This window comes from Pagrus pagrus, assembly GCF_965226575.1.
Source record: "Pagrus pagrus genome assembly, chromosome: 15".
Lineage (NCBI taxonomy): Eukaryota > Metazoa > Chordata > Actinopteri > Spariformes > Sparidae > Pagrus > Pagrus pagrus.
This window is the reverse complement of record NC_140199.1, coordinates 25,475,008-25,487,564: the sequence shown is the minus strand read 5'-3', so window position 1 is coordinate 25,487,564 and position 12,557 is coordinate 25,475,008. Positions and strand designations below refer to the sequence as shown.

At 39.0% G+C, this 12,557-nt stretch overlaps 1 protein-coding gene across 8 annotated transcripts in view; it reads right to left on the bottom strand.

Moving 5' to 3' along the window:
- Window positions 1–12,557, bottom strand: part of kcnma1a (potassium large conductance calcium-activated channel, subfamily M, alpha member 1a) — a 159,027-nt gene that overhangs the window by 39,751 nt on the left and 106,719 nt on the right. For all 8 annotated transcript variants that reach the window (XM_084375204.1, XM_084375205.1, XM_084375206.1 and 5 more), the window contains exons 12-18: window positions 12,423–12,505; window positions 12,255–12,324; window positions 11,605–11,760; window positions 10,990–11,099; window positions 10,743–10,811; window positions 6,191–6,277; window positions 6,031–6,107 (exon numbers count right to left, since the gene is read on the bottom strand). In XM_084375204.1, coding sequence (XP_084231330.1) covers window positions 6,031–6,107; window positions 6,191–6,277; window positions 10,743–10,811; window positions 10,990–11,099; window positions 11,605–11,760; window positions 12,255–12,324; window positions 12,423–12,505 — 652 coding nt within the window. The remainder of the gene's footprint in view (window positions 1–6,030; window positions 6,108–6,190; window positions 6,278–10,742; window positions 10,812–10,989; window positions 11,100–11,604; window positions 11,761–12,254; window positions 12,325–12,422; window positions 12,506–12,557) is intronic.

Genomic DNA, 12,557 nt, shown 5'->3' with positions numbered 1-12,557 from the left:
AGATCAAAAGGCAAAACTATAACAGTGGGAAAAAGGGGTGAGGAGAAAGGGGAGAGGGAGGGAGGCATTCAGGGAAGAGAGGCATGAGCAATGTCTTTCAGCAGCAAACCTCATACAATGTTTCATACATTTTGTACATCCTCTATCCATTTGGCTAAAGGAGTGGATCACGTACCTGTATCCCATCATGCAGCTGTAGCGGTTCTGTCCATGGCATCACACTATTCTACTAGTCTAGACTGGCCAGTTCATGCTACTGAGTGTTCAAACCTGCAGTTTCACTGCTCCACTCCCCCAGGAAGCTTCACTCTGATGTGTGTATGAAGTGTGTGTGGACAAAAGATGTACATGAACATTCTTCCTCATGACAATTTGAATTTAGAGATGCTAAAATTCACTCTTAATACTTTTAAATGTTAACTAAAAACCAGTCTGGCTTTTAGGTCGTGTCTTATAAGTTTATGGTTTTAACGTTTATACTTAATTCAAGTTATTTGCTTTTTTTATATCTTAACTATTTGTGTTGTTTATCTTTATTTTACTCTTTATTAGTGTTATTATTATTCTATTCTGTTCTATTTTATCATTTGTTTTTGTAACAATTTTCCAGTCTAGTATTTTATTTTATTCATCATTATTTTTATTGTTCGTATCTTTTTTGCTTATCTTTTATTATTTTAACCACTCATATCTTATTGCTGTTATAGCCCATGTTTTTCAATCACTTGTAAAGCACTTTGAATTGCATTTTGATTCCTTTGAAAAGTGCTATATAAATAAAGTTTAATTGATTAATTGATTGATAGTTGGTTATAGTCTTCTCTACTTGTGGTTTTGTTACCATTATCCTGTACTGTAGTTGTCAATGGTTTAATGAAGTGGCTCTCAAGGTGGGGTCCAGAGACCCCAAGGGGTCCTTGAGGAGGTTCCGGGGGTCCCCAGCAAAAAGGGGAATAAATTATTTTATATATACATTTATTTATATATACAATTGTTTTGGTCATGGGTTTCACACACTTCCTGTAATAATAATCTAAAACCTTTGGTTTATGGTTTAATTTTAAGCGTGTTTCAGTTTAGGGGTCCTTGATGTGAAAAAAGTGTGTGAACCACTGGTTTTATACCTCAAAATATAAGATGCTGTTTAATTTGTTAAGGTCATATGGCTCAAATTTCAGCATTAGATGTATTCTAGGGAAGTGATATTTTGTTTGTTAGTAATTTCCCCTGTGTGGGCCTGCATCATCACTGTTACTGTTACTGTGTACTTAAAAGAATGAACACCAATGCCATAATGACTGGTGTATCAAAGTATTTCATTGATTTTCTATCATTGCGAAGGAAATGGCTATTTGGAGAAGGTGTAGAGCAGGTGCTCTTGTTCAGGTAAGACTGGATGTAGTATCACACAACAGCCTGCAGCTAAAATACTGTAAGCAGCCACTTTCTGTCTATGTGTTGTGTGTATGTGTGTGTGAAGCTCTGAACCCCGAGGGAAGCGGGAGTGAAAGTCCCCAGAGTAGCACATCTAGATTGCTGTGACTCTGAGCAGAAACAGTCCCTGGTCCCCATTCCCTCATTGCCGAGGTGCAAACCGACAGCAGACTAATACAGTCTGGCACCTTTACAGAGACACTTTCAGCATCTTTGACTCTGAGTCATGTCGTAAAATAGGATCTTCGATGAAGTAATATGTTTCATCTTATGGCCGAGATGTACACAACAACAGATTGTGACCCATGGGGTGAAGGCATCAGGGACTGTTGTATCTCTGCGGCATGCACGTGTGCCTTATGAGCATGTAATAAGCATGCAGAAAATGTAGATTTGGTCTCAGCAACAACAGAGATAACTGTTCACAGTATTGAAACAGTTTTGGGGGCATGGCAGACAAGTGCAGTGAGGCTATCACTTCATGCTGATATTGCTTTACTTCAGAGTTTTCGCTTGGGCGTTCGGACAACAGTTTATGTACGTTACAATGTAGATTGTCGACACATGGGAGGGGAGTGATGGAAAACACAAGACACACACACACGCTGACAATGTCTTTGACTTCTGACTTCACAAATACCCAGATTCTGTCCTAGAATTATAAAGGTGTCCATTTCAGGGCATTCCTGATCGGAGATTCAACATGACGTCTGCCCTGATAAACTGTCTGCGTGGTTTTGATCAGTCACCATCTCCTGTGATCCACCAAGGCACAACATATTCAAACAGAAGCTATCAGGGCGCTATGTTGAATAGGAAGGATGTCCCAAAGAAAGCACCATTCTGAAATATCCCCCTAAAGCTTTCTTATTCAGCAATAGTGCAAGGACAAACACTACTCTAGCAGAAGCTCAAGAGTTGAACTTTGAGCAATAACAAACACACTGCACAGCAGCTTACTGCAGTGGAGGCAACTACACTATATCACGTATAAAAACAGCATTATTCACTTCAAAATGATGAGATTCACTGTGTGATTAAATTCATTGAGCACTTGCATTTTTGCTGAACAGGTTTCAGGGGATTCTAGTTTCCTCTACAGACATCACCATTTTTTAAATGTTGCATTATAGGACATGACTCTGGCACGGCACCGCCATCTGGTGGCAATCGAAAGCTATGACAAGAACTACTGTGTATTGCTAGTGGACTCTTCACCCAGTGCAGTGAGTAAAAACAAAAAGGGCCCAACGACTGTCCAGATTTGAAATGCAAAAGACTGGTGTGGTGGTGACATTTCAATTCTGAGAGGAACTGATGGTCTCTGAAACCTCAGCCCGCCCCAAGAAGGCAGACGGACCTGAGTTTTTAGAGAGGAGGCTGAGATCACAGAGAAGTGGGGCAAAGGGGAGGCCAGATTGTTTTGATTGTGTTTTGGCAACCTAGCTCGTTAGAATTTGCAGAACTTCCAACGAGGACGTTTTCTGCTCTCTGAAAATGCAGCCACACACAAAACTTCCTTTGACAGAAAGCAGATCGATTTAAATCTCAGTAGCTCTTGTTAATTTCCTTCCCCTTGTGTTAGCTCTTACTGTATAACATGTCAGATTTTTATTGCGTTCCTTCTGAACTTTTGTGGAGCATGACACCATAAGGATCACGGGTAATGATACCAGACTCGATCTGATTAGCCCCCAAATACGAGTTTGGTTTCGTGATCAAACAGCGAGGGAAAAACTGCAGAGCTCATCGGCCATATCCGATTAAGTCACACTCTATTTAATTGTCCTTTCCAACTAGTCAGAGCATCAGCTGACTGGGCCAATGACGAGCAGGCCTGATGCTGGTGTGTGGGTTTGATTTCTGCTGTTTTGGTTTTGGTCTGGTCTGAGCACAGTGTAGAAATGAGAGGCGAGGAGAGGGATGAAGAAGCTACACTGGTACATGCAACATAGATACAGTATACTATTTGCTGAGGAGGATAAAAAACACTTGCACTGCACTCTGGGTAATAGTACACCCATTTTCTTTTTACTCACAATAAATCACTACCAGTGAGTAGTTAAAATAAAGTGGCGTTTTCCAATGGCAGCAGGGAAGGAAATACATCAAAAGTGTGTCACTGGTCATAAAGAAACATGGGAAAAACAACAGAAGAGAACAAAACATGATAGAGCACAACATACTATACAGACACAGACTTCCATTGCAGTAATGGAACTGTCATCTTTCTAAATGCAACTCTCTTGTCGGCAACAGCCGTAATAAGATAAAACATAACGCCTTGTCCATCAGCGGAGTCTGAGACACGAAGATATTAAGAGAGCAGAGAGAAGTAAACAGTTTATCTAAGTGAAACCACAGTGTGAAAGGTCTGTTGATTCTGTTGAGCTGCGAGGAAAAACACGTTGGAATAATTGAGATGACACAGACAAAAGAAGGAAATGGTGGGTATCTATTTTAAAACCGGGCTTTGTCTGTATCAGACTGCTTACTGTAATTGTCTGTGACCTTTAGTGGAAATATGGGATATTCACCTGAATTATTTATCCAGTGGCTAACATGTCCTGACAAGTGACTACAGTACATAGGTCAGGTTATATTCATGTGCTGTTCCTGCCTTAATGGTAATGTCATGTCTGCATGAAAAAGGGAAGAAAGCATCTATCTGACGGGGCATTTGTGTATCGTGAAAAGTCTTAAATTCAACAGTTAACAGCACATTATGTCCACGACTATTTAAATCATGTGTGTGTGACCTTAAAACCCATTAGAAGAGTGACTGAGCTCAATACTCTCACATACTCTCAACCAGAGGTAGAATGTAAGTAAATACTGTAATTAAGTACAAATTTTATCAATTTTATGGAACTTTTTACGTCTATTTCACAAAATCTCAGAGGGATATATTGTGCTTTTGCTCCACTACATTTGTCTTGCAGTTTGAGTTACTAGTAATGTTTCAGATTACAATTTTTCCTGACAAGTGACAGCTATGTTTGTGAGTGTTCCTTCATGGCAGGCCTAAATGAAGTGTCAAAAGACCGACTTTTACATTTCTCATCTCTGACCTGGAAAGCTCAGATTTTACAAGCGTTAAAAACAATACATTTTCTATAAATATTATTATATATTATCATTTATTTTTTTATTATTGTATGTATTATTTTTTACAGTTAAAAAATGTATATTGAAATATATAGTGAAGTGAAGTATAGTGAAATATGCGCCTCTGGCTTCTAGGTTAAAACTTTTAATAAAATGATATTATTTTGGTGCTCGGTAACCGACAGAACTAAAGACTGGGCTGATATTTTATACTGATTTTTCTTTTTGTGTGTTCATTTTCTCTGGTGCCATAATGTGTATTGTTTTTATTGTTTTTATTTCTTTAATTGTTACTTCCTGTTTTAACTCTACGTATTTATAATGTTCACATTATACAGCATGTGTACTCTGGTTTTAAAGTTGCTTCATAAATAAATGTATTATTATTATTATTGCTCTTATTATTATTGACTAGCCTACTAACAAAATGATCAAAGGGCCAGAACGAGGCTTTAAAGGGCTTTTATTGGGTTACATTAGGCAGCCAGTTGGATAGGTCTGCTTTTTTGGAGAACATTTACATATTTCTGAAGCTATATAAAGTTGGACTACCTGGAAAATGTACTGTCACCAAGCTGAAAACAGGCTGTTCGAGCTCAACTTTAAACATCTACGGCAGTGAAATGCAACATACAAATTAATGCTGCAGCAATGTTAATGCAAAAACCATCATATATAATAGTAAAATACTTTACTTCACAATGAGTAATTTTACTTTTCAGACTTTCAGTGAAATTTGATGATACTTACATATGTTTACTTAACGTAAGAAAGCTAGACTTTTACTTGTAGTGGAGTATTTTCGCAGTGTGGTATCAGTACTTTCACTTACTTATGTAAAGGATCTGAATACTTCTTCCACCACTGCTCTCATCAAGAGCATTTACATGTAAATAGAATATTATACAGTGCGTCATTTACACTAATATTTTGAATATTACAGAAAAGACTACAATTCTCAGTATTGTGTATTGCATTCTGTATGTATAATTTTAGTTTATAATAATTTTTTCTTTTTTGTCTGTACAGCTGTAGACCAATACAATTTCAGTTCTGTCTATTGTACCCTTACCACAAAGTTTTACTCCTGTAAATTTCAATTACCACCATTCAGTTTAAGTTCGTTCAAGTTTACAGAGAAAAGGTAGTGCTTAAGTGGTTAAAAAAAGATGACAACACCTACATTTCCACAAGGAAACATAAAATCTGATATTGACTGATGATCGTACCATAATGGATGTTATGGAAGTTTAAATGGGACCCATAATAAACACTTTCCTAATGGTGTGAAAACACATAATACCTTTAAAAACACAGTGCCACAGTGCAGGAGAACAATGACACAATGAGAGGTATAACATTAGTGTACAGACTTGAAAACCTTAAGTATAATGAGACAGACAGACAGACCCACAGGTAGGATTTGGAGTGAGAGGAGAGGGAAGGAGGGGGCGTCCATGAGGGCAAAATAAAGGCGCAGTTACTCACGTCGTTTGCAGCCACACTTCTTGATCCGCTTAGGGTCTGTGATGTCATCATGACAAGCTTTGCAGTAGAAAAATGCTCTAGAAGTGACACGAGATGAATGTTTAGCACTTTAAATAATCACACTACATAATAAGTGAGTTCATCAGGATGGCCGGATTACCTCTTTACTTCTTTGGCATCACTGGCGATAAAGAATCCCAGTGTTCCCTCCTGCATCTTGACATGGTTGCCAGGGTTTATGAGAATGCTGGGTAGTCAGAGAAATAGACACATCATACTCATTAACCTCCAGAAAATACTCAGCTCATGCACACAACATGCTAATCAAGAGGAATGGTACACACACTTGTTGAAGCCGTTAATCGGACCTGCACTGAGCTTATCTGGACTGGGTTTTTCGCGTCAACACATCATCTCTACTCAAGTTTAGAGAGCTCGGTTTGCTCTGTTGTGTTGTATCTAATGTGATACTCACATGAATGGACAGAATGTACAACAGCATGATCGTACACTGAAATTTTAATTCTTTTCTTCACAGAATGGTATTGGTTTGCCCCGAGGGTGAGAAGGGGGACAGAGAGATACGAGTAAAGGGACAGGGGCAGAAAGAATTAAAATTATGGCCATGGAGTGGTTTTAGTCTCACCATTCAGATACATCTATTCAAAACAAATGTCATGATGGCCACGGAGACATGGCTGTAGTACAGAGAATGTACAGTAATAGTTGTTATCTCGGTTAGTATTTGACAGTGGGATGTAAGGGAATGAACAGCTCTTTTTCTTGTTGATGCTAAGCTGATTCTACTCAAAAAAATGGTGGAATAATATCCTAAACTGGATTAAGTCCCCTAAAAATCAGTCATGACTCTGCTGTGTTGCATTATAGTGTGAAAACAATTATAATGCCTGTCCTGCAAGGTAAATAATGACTTAAAAGTTATATTCATTATATCCATATTTAAATGGCACAGCCATGGTAAAAATGTGTGTTATAATACAGTTTGTTGAACAACACTAAAAATAAGTATCACGGGATATAGTTGTCAAATACCTTATAAGCACTTTAAGTGACTGGCTGTATCATTCCCCATTAATTAGACTGAGACAAAGAGTAGACACCACACACACATACTGTACACTCACACACGCACACACACCCTGGTCATTAATGGTCACCTGTGGGCAACAATCATCAATGATGTGAGTGTGAACTAAGAAATCAAAACACCGAACCCACAAACCTTTAAGGGTCACACTCCTTCAAAATAAGAGCCCAGATGAAAGATGAAAAACTTTTGATAGTTCTTTTCTTGTTCAATCTGTTTTAACTTTTGTCAGTTTGTGACGATAATAAATGGAAAATCTTACCATTATATTCAAATCTTAATCTCAAGTAGTGCATCTAAGAAAACATCTATCTTACTACATCTTTCCTCTGGGCTCTGAAAAAGGCTACATTGGAGAAAATAAACAAAAATATTAAGGGAGCAATTGAATCCATACACATATCGGGCTGTGATCAAATTGCACCAGTCATGCAGATCAGATTTTTCTCTCCACAGTTTTCATTGCAAGAAGATAAATAGCATCAAACATTCACTCAGATTGAATGGCCCCCAGAGAAGTAAACAGGCATTACGCCTGGCATGCTCTTTAGTGAAAATAAATTAAAAGAAAAACAGATCAAATCAAGACAGTTCCACAAACATTGCTGCCCAAATCTGAGATTTTACAGGTGTATCTATCCGAGATATTTTTCTCCGGTCGGGTGCGAAACTGGTGGATAGAAGCTTAGAAATGCGTCAAAACCTCATATTGTGAGCAACAAGGCAGGCATCAAACATCTTATGTGAAAGTGTCATAGCATGCAGTTACTAAACAGCATGAAGAGGACGAGAATCAAACAGAAAGGCATAGCCACTGCAGTACAGGTATAGGGACAGGTACGTAGATGCAGACGGTTGCAGTAACTTCTGTGCAGTTGGATTGTTTCTCAAACACCAAACTGACAGGAAGTGACCTCACTTAAGAACATCTACTCGAGAGACGCACGAGCGTGACTTTACAAAGTGGCTGAGGACGTAGAAAAATGCACACATACATCCACACGCAAAATCTCCCTCTCGATGTACACGTACGCAGACGCACATACATGCACAGATGGATATACATTTAGCACTGGGAACATGAGAGGGTGATGGAATGCAAAAGTGAAATGCTGGGCACTTGTGAACATCGTAGCCTGCGGTTATTAAATTTCAGTTTGGATCAACTTAATGCCATCCAAATTCAACAGCTCCATGCCTGTCCTAGTGTGTGAATGATGAAGAGAAAACAAAGATTGGTGAGGTGCTGCTTGAAGAACACATGCTGTTATATCAGCCACTGCCTACAGCAATGGCAGATAAATGGTCAAATTATTTCAAGATTAAATCCAAAATGTAGAACAACAGATTATCAGTGCTTATCAACACCACATCTGAGGTAGAAGATTCGTCAGTACAAACTCCTCACTGATTGAAAGAACCATGAAGTACTGTTCTGGCAATGATTTAAAAACACCATGAGTGGAATAATCAGCTTGGCAAAGCTCACATACAGTAGGAGAACAACTGAGCAACACTGAAAAAGAACTGAAAGTGAGAGAAATAAACTAAGCAAAGGACTGGTAAAGGACAAAACTGAAAAAGATCAAATAAGAGGTAGATATGGAGAGGGTGAGCGTTTGGCCTTGGTACACCGACAACAGCAAAGACAAAGAAACAGCACTTCTACAAACATGTCCAATTTATCTATGCTCTCTCTGCCTGCAAAGAAGTTAGTGCATTAAGCACAAGGGACACCATAAAAAAGAGTTAGAAAAAGAGGCCTGTGAGATAGGGGTTGGAAAAATATCCTTGGGGGAAATTCCCAAAGTCAGAAGCTTTAAAGTGGTGGAGATTGGGTGGAACTTTGGAAGTAAGATAAGGTAGAGGGCATACCGCTTTCGGCTTCTGCAAACAACAAGAAAAAATCTCAAATCAAACAGTTATCATGGACATAAAAGGAGAGGAGAATACGAATGTTACTACAGTTTATCTGCCTATTTAGTAGGTGTGCCTCATGTGGCAGCACAGACACACAGTTATTTCATGCTTGTCCGATGGTGAGGTCCTTGCACCTAGAACCAATTGTTTACAAAAAAGACCTGTTTTATTTTGACGATGGTGATCTTTTTACAAGGGCATGACTAAATCAAATGTTAACAATTAGGGCTGAAAAAGAGGTGTAGGTATACAGAAATGAAGCCTTTGTGTGGCGTCATCAAAATCTTTATAAAAAAGTAAATGTATGCTGAAAGAATGCATTTCTGCATGGGATGCTGCATGTAATCTGATAATTTTTTATTTTTTTTAAACTGAATTGTGGGTAATGTAGGCACCAGGTTTTAAAAAGGGAGAAGAATTTGTGGAGTAACAAAGGTGATATCTCTGGTTCTGCTGTATTGATTTTATTCATTTATTTTGCAACTGTCAACATAATGAGTCCAACAGTCACCTCCATTACCCACAATGCAACTTGGCCACTGAGTGACATCACTGGAGGCAATTTATCAGAACACATGCAGCTTCCTGTGGAGCCACAAAAGGTTTTTTACTACTTGTTCACATATCTAGTAGTACTCTCCAAAACCTGTAAACACACTTTCATGTACAACATCGGTGGAGTTACTCTTTAAGTTTGGCTTTTGCTTGTAGGTTTTAAAATGACCATCTTTTGCAATGCAACCTTGCCAGTACACAAAAACATTTGACACAGGTGAATGGGGAAGGGTGGGTGGGATTTGGCAATTGGAGATTACTGAAAAATGTCATGTCATTATTGGTGATAAGACTGACACTGATGCAGAGTTAGTGATTATTATACAGACTAAACAGGGACATAGGATCGAGTTAAGGAAATACGTGACATGAAATTTGAATGAGCAGCAAATCGGTTAATCAGGCATGAAAGTATCTGTGATATTTAGCACAATATAACCACAGTAAGACCAGTTCCAGTGCAGTTACCCAATACTTGTCTGAAACCTGATTTAAATTTTAGCCAGATCGTTTTTACATTTTCTCCTGCATACCTGCAAGGTTTGTTAAAAGTATCAGACTTGGCTATGTAGTTACCCCCACCGAGGATATACAGTCAGCAGGATGTCTCAAAATGATCAGAATTCAATACAATTTTGTGGATTAAACCGAGAGGCCGTGGAATTAGTGATTAGCTTTTGGTGCAGATCCATAATCTTTTCTTGTTTATGTTTCTTAAGTTGTTGGGATGGGAATTTTTTTTGTACCACTGCACTTTAATCAAAAGTTCTGGCACACTAGTGTAAGGAATAATCACTGTAAACATTTCCTCTGACTGTGCAGCCTTGGCAGACGTGCTCCTTAACGTGTGCTCTTTCTAGTTGTAATGTTGTGTGTACTAACTGTCATTAAGGAAGGTACTGTGTACTGTTTTAGCAACAAATTGAACCTAGCAGGCACGCGGTAGAAAAGGTAACTCGTATTCACCAAGTTATCATCAAAATGAATGTGAATATCAACTGTGACTAAATCTGCAAACAGGATTTGGAAAAAAATATAAGATATTTTATTAGAAGATCCACTTGAAGCGAGTTACACAGTAGTTCACTTTTAGCACAGTTGTTATTGGAAGAAAGATCCTAATACAAACCTGCTCTCTCTCTGCTCAGACTTGTATTCGATGGCAATAAGCAACAGCTTCAGCTTCACGTAACACAGCCTGTAAAACATGTGCACTCATTAGAGGAGAACAGTACATAAGCAAATGACTGATGTGTTAGAACACCTGTGAAATTCACATCCTTACATCCCCACAGTCCCTTTTTTCTTCACTTCAGAATCGTTAGCTACCTACCACTGACAGTGGGCTTGCTGAGTGGGGATAGAGTGATACTTACTCACAGACAGTGGGGAAGGAGAGGCCCACAAAGGCACTGGACAGATACTCTGTGTACATCTCATTAGCCACTCCTTCTAGGTAATACTTCTGCCATGTGTCCTCCTCAATCTGACAAAAAACAAGCACGGAAATGTCACATGTGAGGATAAAAAAAGGGAGGAAAAAAGCAACACTGCTTTCCTTCCAATAGCAGCCCAATGTGGTCTGCAGATGTTCCGCCACACAACATCAGCCTGGTCATTATAAGCTGATCCATCATCTTTATGACATGAGAACAGTTCTTTGATAGAGACAAGCACCTCTTCAATTTCTAGCCACAGAAACGCTGAACAGATTCCATATGAAATGTCACAGTAAAATATGACGTGCCAGGGTGACTGAAAACACTCTAATGGAAGCCTGTCTCTGGACAAAGACGTCAAAATTTCCCTGGGAATGCGCTGTGTTTGATAGATCTAGTCCATCTGTCTGAAGAGAACCTACTGTGTCCACTTAAAGTTACCTCACCTTCAATTCAGAATGAATCATCTAATTCACAGAAACGCAATGTGAGAATTCATTCATCAGAGCGAGTGACTGAGACAGGGCAAGTTAATCTTGTCCTCTGTGTTACCTCAATGAAGGACCTCATGGAGAAGAGGTTGGCAAGCATGGTGGACAGGCCCTGGGCCAGACAGCTCTGGGCGATGAAGCCTGCCTTAAGCTCCGCCAGGCAGATAGCATCATCGCCCTCCTTCCAGTTCCAGCTTGGAATGTTCAGCAGATGGGCCTTCATCACACGACAGACAGACAGACGAGGTCAAGAGACTGAAGTGGTTCAAATTTCTGACAGGATTACTTCAACATTTTGGGAAACGTCCTTATTTGCTTGCTGGTGGTAAGTTAGTAAAAGATAGTTAAGAATCTCAGGCTTAGAGGGTAAATACAGAGCTATAGCCAGCAGCTGGTTAGCTTAGCATAGTTTAGCTTCGCAAAAAGACTGGAAACACAGAGTGAAAGCTAGCCTAACCTTTCTAATATATATAAATAATCAATGTATTATTTCTTCACTGTAAAACTGAGATGATAGACATCATTCTAGTGTCAGGGGAGTCAGTGGACCATTTAAGTGGACGCTCGTATGACACTTGTTGCTATGAATTAATGTCTAAACCAACTATTGTGATGCAGCACACAGCCGATTGACCCCTGCCATAAACTTTCTGCCTTGTGAGGAAGGATAGGAATCAGTCTTATATATCACAGGGTACCAAAACATCTCACCTTGTTGTGATATTGTAGCATTTGTGTGATTATTCTGATCTTAGGATGGTAATTCTTGATCGAAATAACCCTAAAGGATGAAAAACAGTCAGACAGATTTAACGATACAAAATCTATCACCTTATCTAGTCAGTTTCCACTTATTTCAAAGTCCAGAGGAAACAGTACCTCATGATGTTGGAGGCGTCTTCAGCATCAGGATCTGCACAATATTTGTTAGCTAGGATTAGGCAGGCATCTGCTGACTCGATCTATGTGTGAAGGACCAAAGAAACAGATATGTTAACATGATCCTGCATGTCG